This window comes from Frieseomelitta varia, unplaced genomic scaffold (assembly GCF_011392965.1).
Source record: "Frieseomelitta varia isolate USP_RPSP 00005682 unplaced genomic scaffold, Fvar_1.2 scaffold_1753, whole genome shotgun sequence".
NCBI classification, from domain to species: Eukaryota; Metazoa; Arthropoda; class Insecta; order Hymenoptera; family Apidae; genus Frieseomelitta; species Frieseomelitta varia.
The window spans coordinates 1-6,878 of NW_025109476.1; the positions used below are offsets into that span (position 1 = coordinate 1).

Below are 6,878 nucleotides of genomic sequence, written 5' to 3' on the forward strand. Positions count from 1 at the left end.
GAAATAATTATAAATAATTAGTATTGGAAATTTTGTTCCTCTTAGTATTGGAAATATTTCTACATTTTTTTTTTTTTTTTTCTTTTTTTTGTAAACATTGAACTTTCCCACAAACAGGCACCCACGTGAAAATTCCCAAATGTATTTCTCACCAAGTTACAAAACCAAAAATTGATTCGACCAAGTTATAAAAAATTCAACTTTTTAATATCGTACAGCATAGCATAACCGTGATATTTCATAGATATTTCGCCAACTATACAATCGTACCAATTATATACTGATTAGATCGTGCCGTCGGGACGAGGTAAATTAACGCGAATGGAGCAATCGTGCAACAATTTCCCGAGTGAGTCACGTTGCCCGCTCGACCATACGCGAATAAAGAAATAGGAGGGAACGAACCTTCAGTTGCTGAAACTTTCGTTCAGCTTCCTTGTCGCCTTCGTTTTTATCCGGATGATATTGAAGAGCCAGCACCTTGTACTCTGCCGTGATTTGCTCCACCTGGAACACAGTTCCGTAAGGAGGAAAATTGAAAAATCGATGAAAATCTCCGAGATTTGCGAAGTTTGAAATTTATAAAATATTCGTTACGATTTTCCATAAAAATTCCATATATATCGCCCTTTCTCTCAACATAGCGTGCCGAGGTTCTTTTTCCTTCCAACAGAATAACTCTCGTCACGTCCCACCTTTTCAATTCTCTTTCGACAAAATTTCCCCCAAAAGATTTATTTTTTATTAATCGTGCTTGAAAGTCACGTTCAGTCGAGATCGCGGAAGAACAGAAAGAACGCCAACTAAATGTCCAAAAATTCGCAACAAAGTTGTTGCAAATAACATTTCCAGAGAATTTGCCCTGAGACTTTCGACGACAATAATCAAAAGGGACACTCCTGCGCTCGTCGATTTCCCGGCTAATGGATACGACTGATATTTGCCAGGCAATTTAACGAATTTGCCTGCATAATGGGGCGTGGAGTTTTCTTAATGGATCCGACTGACCGTCGGCAAACACCGGCGAACACGATCGCTCTCGTTAAAACTCATTGGGCGTGTGTTATTTAAAGCGGCGCGTCGTTTATTTTTAGCGGGCCCAATTGAGGGATGAAAACAAGCGCTGGGGTGAAAACACCGGCGTAATTCTTTTAGGGAAGGATGAACGATGACTTTTACGCCAACATATCCAACCGTGTTGAGCTCCCACGTTGGAAAGCTCGATCGACCATTCGCGACGTGGAAATACGTAGCTTTGTTTACTCAGGCAACTTACTCTGGAAGTTATAATCGAATCGGGCTCTCAACGATTAGTCCGACGACACTCCAACGACGCGGAAAGATCATCTTCTGTCATCGGTGGTCATGGTTACTTGGGATTGGCTTACTCCTTTCTGTCTCTCGAACAGGTTTTCGTTGGTTAAAAACCGAGAAAGAAGATTTATCGTTTCAGAAAAACTTGCACGCATAGTCAATCACGAAACATCTGTCGAGTTTCAAATTTTTTTGTTCAAGAGTTTGGATTTCAAACACCTTGCGCTTGGTTCACTTGGTTCGCGGACCATAACGAGCGACCGAGCCGTATACAATGATTCGTCGCTTTCTTTTTCTTTTGAATTCGTCGGTGTGATATCACTGAATAGAAATTATTGAAAAGTGATAAATTTATTATCTGTTTTGTCTGGGTTATACGTAAATATATTTAAAATACTAAACTGTGAAAATATTGCCATAGTTTGAGACAAGAAATTCTCGACGTGCGTGGCACGTCATTCCTGGATTATACGTAAATATACTTAAAACTGTGGAAATATTGCCATTAGTTTGGGACAAGAAATTCTCGACGTGCGTAGCACGTCATTCCAACGCAAGAGGTTTAACCACTTGGCGCTGACAACTGATTGCGGACCATAACGAGTGACCAAAACCGTATACAATAATTCGTCGCTTTCTTTTTCTTTTGAATTCGTCGATGTGATATCACTGAATAGAAATTACTGAAAAGTGATAAATTTATTATCTGTTTTGTCTGTGTTATACGTAAATATACTTAAAACTGTGGAAATATTGCCATAGTTTGGGACAAGAAATTCTCGACGTACGTGGCACGTCATTCCAGCGCAAGAGGTTAACCACTTGGTGCTGACAACTGATTGCGGACCATAACGAGTGACCAAAACAGTATAAAACAATTCGTCGCTTTCTTTCTGAACACGTCGGTATGATATCATTGTAGATAGAAATTATTAACAAGTAATAAATTTATTATTTGTTTTGCCTGGGTTATACTTAAAACTGTGGAAATAATAATATTGCCATAGTTTGGGACAAGAAATTCTCGACGTGCGTGGCACGTCACTCCAATCTAAGAGGTTAAAGAGAGAAACAAAGATTCGAAATATTTTACAGACAGTGATCTGTACGTTAATTAAAGTTATACACGATGAAACGAGGAAATGGCGATGTTTCTGAAGTTGAAATTTGTTTACTGGAGAACGATAAATGAAGTTACGAAATCTAAATTGTGCAATTGCTGTTGTTACGTTACATGTTCTTCTCATTATATTAAATAATTATTATATCAGTCAATATAAGTTTTATTTCTTTTAAATGCACGATACGTCAGCTAACAAATTAAATTTAAATTTAAATTAAAACGCTTATTTTTCCACTATGAATATTCGAAACTTGATAAATGGATACGTTCATGCTTTCGTCGCTAACTGTACGAAAACATTTTGAAACTCTACTAACATAACGACATGAAACGACGTGATACATCGTAGATATACATTTAGCACAAAAATTATTTCACAATAAAAATCTAAAGTGTGCAATAATCTAGCATAAAGAAGCAGCCACAAAGAAAATATCAAGCGATTCGTTTTGAAATCCTTTTTCTCGTAAAGCCTTTTCAAGATCTCAGGAAAAAGAGCTCGATGATTCAATCTAATTTAGCTGAAAGGGAAATACAAATTCCGTCCCCAATCGAAAACATCGAGAACGTTTTCATTTTCACCGTGAATTTCGCGAACAGTGACGATGAAGTTATCAGTCGCGAGACCGATTGAGTGGTAATCGCATTGTCGAGTTCCATCGAGAGCCACGTATTTTTGTCAAATGAACTGGCAATCGGCGGACGATCGATACTAATCGAGAAGTTTCGCCCAAAGCGCTAATTAAAGTTGTGCCTGGCGCTGATGCAATTATCCGACAGCCAAATTAATTCCAAAAGTATATTAAATACGCGTGTTACGCATCACGTCGAACGATCCCAAGAATCTGAAGCTTTAAGACTCAAGCTCGAGAAGTAACTCGTGTTGGAAGTTGTTCAATTGCCGAGAGACCAGGCTGTGTCGCTTTGTGTCGCTTTTACAATCGTATCGTGTCTTACATTACATTTTAATAAAGTTAATAAAATTGAAATATATATCTCCTTAGCTCCTTAATTAGGTTTAAGACCAACGTGGCTTAGTACATTTCTTATTTTTAATATTCTTTTAATATTACTTTCAATGTTCTTAATTTAAATTTTAATTATCCTTTCGACTTACGGTGAAAATAATTTCGATACCCACCAAACAATTTTTCATTAGACGCGTGACTTAAACATTGGTTTAGGTGTGCAAGCCGCGTGAATTACTCTGTATATATAGGGTGAATAGCATGAGAGTAGAAACCGAATGATTAATTATATTCAAAAATGTTTTAGACAAAATTTAAACGGTTCCGAGGGGAGCATGAACTCGTGCAATTATTATTTCTTAATGTTGATGCGTAGAGAGCTTTTTTAGATTAAATTTGTATTTTTTTTTTCAAGTAAAATCTTTTTATACATTATTCGATTCAGCAGTATAAAAAAGTATTAAATCATTTATACCGAAAAGTCATTAGTTCAAGAAATATTTTACTTAAAATATATATATATACATTTTTTATAATAATAGTTTATAATTGTATTATATTTTATATTAGATTATATTTTTTTCTATGTACTCTCTATAATTAAGTCAACTCTGTAATTAATCCTCGTCCATCCTTCCTTTCAATTTAACACACTTTTCTTGTCATATTTTACAGCGGTTAAAGGTGAGATTCTATGACATTCATCTTTCTAACATGCAGTATATATTTTTGACATTTCTGATAGCAACGTAAGTTGTTAGAAATTCGTTTCCAAATCCCTTTGTTAGACAGTAGTTCACTCTCGAATCATCGTACGTTATTCAATACGCCATTTCTTCGAAGATGCAACAATTACAATTTCGTACATAATTATAACAAATGAAAATCCGGGACAAATGGTCGTAACATTAGTCAAAAGAGAAGATCGTGATATGAAATTAAATGTCGCGCAATTTAATAGAAATTTACTCTATTTATTATTAACAGAAGAATTTGCAAATTTGATAACTTATCTTTTCACGAATAATAACTTTTTACCATTAGTATCAGTTTGACGTCAAATGGGGGGAAAAAAATTAAATTGGAAAAATAAGGGATTAGAATTAAGTAAGATTTACATACATTTACATAGAAATCAGTGTGTATAAACAAGGCCTCGTTTCGAAATATTTTTCGAAATCAAAGAGATTGTTTAAACAAGGAATTTACAAAATACATACAATGCGACACGATTGGAATTTAAATGCTCTGTAAAAGAGAGAATCTCGCTCTGTTATCTGTACTTTTATATCACTGTTAATTAAAAATTGTTGCGAACGAGATCATTCAAAAGCTCAAGAGCCAATCTCCAGGAACATTGGGAACAGCTCCGATTTTAAATATTTTTCTAGAATCGTTAAGAACAACCCTGTCGGCGAGAAAGAAATCAAGAAAAAGGGAACTAAAGTGAATATTAAAAACTCGTAAAAATTAACTGTTCGTAAAGAAATCCACGAGAAGTTGATTACCGTCGCGGAAAGAAGGAAACATAGTAACCCTTCTGAAAGGATTTCCAAGAGTTTCAATTTTTGAACCACAAGCAACCCTATCGTCAGTAATAATCGAAAGAGACAAAGAAAACCATTGATGAAAGAGGAACTCGCAGAGTTTCGTTCAGAGTTCGCAGAGTTCATCTTGCCGTCGCTCGAAAGAAAGACGCGGTGATCTATCTCTCCTCGAAGAATTTCCATCTCAATCCCTCTAAAAAGAAAGCGCCACAAACGACTCAGTCACTGATAACGATTAAAACTAAAAAATAAAAAGACAACAGGAGACAACAAAGTTCCTTTCATCCCTGAAGTTTTACCAAATATTTCAATCACAATTTTTTAAACCACCCTGTTATCGAAAGAAACCCTCCCCAAAAAAAAAAAAAAGAAACACGCTGGGAAAAAACGAATCTAAGTGGAAAGTACACGCAGAGAATTGGTCTTACCGTGGCGAATTCGTCGCACGAGTAACGCTGCTCTCCTCTAAATATTTCAATCACAATTTTAAACCACCCTGTTATCGAAAAAAACCCTTCCCAAAAAAAAAAAAAAGAAATACGCTGGGAAAAAACGAATCTGAGTGGAAAGTACACGCAGAGAATTGGTCTTACCGTGGCGGACTCGTCGCACGAGTAACGCTGCTCTTCTCTAAATATTTCAATCACAATTTTAAACCACCCTGTTATCGAAAGAAATCCTCCCCCTCCAAAAAAAAAAAAAGAAACACGCTGGGAAAAAACGAATCTGAGTGGAAAAGTACACGCAGAGAATTGGTCTTACCGTGGCGGACTCGTCGCACGAGAGTAGAGCGTAGTAATCCTCCTCCTCGCTGGGTTTGTAGTTGATGACGTCCTCGACGCTCATTTTCCCTCCCGTTTCCTCCTTCGTGACCCACCTCTTCCCTTCGATTCTTCCAATTCGAACGATCTTCCAGCCAACGACACCAGCCGGCCAAGTTCAGAGCCAAGTCACCTCGAGACAGAGAATTTCTCGAGACAGAGAAATCGTTGCCTCGCGTTGTGACGCGTGTGGCGAAGCGCGGTGACACTTTGCGACACGGTGGTTTTCAGTGGTGCAGTCCAGAGAGATGCTGGGCGATCGGCTTCCGGTCGTCACCTGTTGCCGTGTCGCGCGTCGGACGCTCGAGTGAACCGAACGAACGAGAACCGTGTCTCGGAGACCCGGAAAGACCCGATTCCCGGGAAATTCCGCGCGTGTGCGCAATCCAGCCGTGGCTGACGAGGCTCCCCCGTCGATGGTCGGCCGCCCCCCACCAGGAGGTAGCTCCTGCGCACTCTGACCTTCGTCCTCCCTGTCGTCGATGATCTGTCGCGTGCTCGCGATTTCTCGTTTACCGGCTGAGGCTAGCCACCTGCACGGACTGGCCTTCGGTAGAGACGAGTGCCTCGCCAGTGGGTTTCGAACCTTCGATCGTTGGGTTTCGAATCCTTTTCAATCCTCGAATCTATAATTTTGCGGGGTAGAATCGAATATTTATTATAGAAACACTTCACAAGTAGGTTCATCGAATATTGACTTGTATAAAATGCAATTTTATATAATTTTATATTTGTATGTTTATATATTATATATTATAATTTATAATTTATATATATACAATTTATATATATATTATAATTTATAATTTATATATATATTTTAGTTATATACATATTAATTTATATTTTATATATAATTTAAAATATATAATTATATATTTAAAATATATAATTTTATTATAATTTATAATTAATATATATATTTTAGTTATATATATATATATATTTATTTATTTATATTTTATATATTTTAAAATATATAATTTTATTATAATTTATAATTAATATATATAATTTATATATATATTTATTTATATTTTATATATTTTAAAATATATAATTTTATTATAATTTATAATTAATATATATAATTTATATATATATT

General features: G+C 36.2%; 1 protein-coding gene across 1 annotated transcript; it reads right to left on the minus strand.

Moving 5' to 3' along the window:
- Positions 1 to 224: 224 nt before the first annotated feature.
- On the minus strand, positions 225 to 6,393 carry LOC122538718 (J domain-containing protein-like). Its single transcript, XM_043673022.1, has 2 exons — positions 5,715 to 6,393; positions 225 to 507 (listed from the first exon to the last, which is right to left on the minus strand). The coding sequence occupies exons 1-2, from the start codon at positions 5,796 to 5,798 to the stop codon at positions 355 to 357; spliced, it is 237 nt and encodes a 78-aa protein (XP_043528957.1). The 5' UTR covers positions 5,799 to 6,393; the 3' UTR covers positions 225 to 354.
- Between the last annotated feature and the right edge of the window lie 485 nt (positions 6,394 to 6,878).

Excerpts from the sequence above, each read along its gene's own strand:
- LOC122538718 (XM_043673022.1), bottom strand. The coding sequence starts at position 5,798 with ATGAGCGTCGAGGACGTCATCAACTACAAACCCAGCGAGGAGGAGGAT. Across the intron at positions 508-5,714 it reads CGTGCGACGAGTCCGCCACG|GTGGAGCAAATCACGGCAGA; the intron begins GTAAGACCAATT and ends ACTGTGTTCCAG.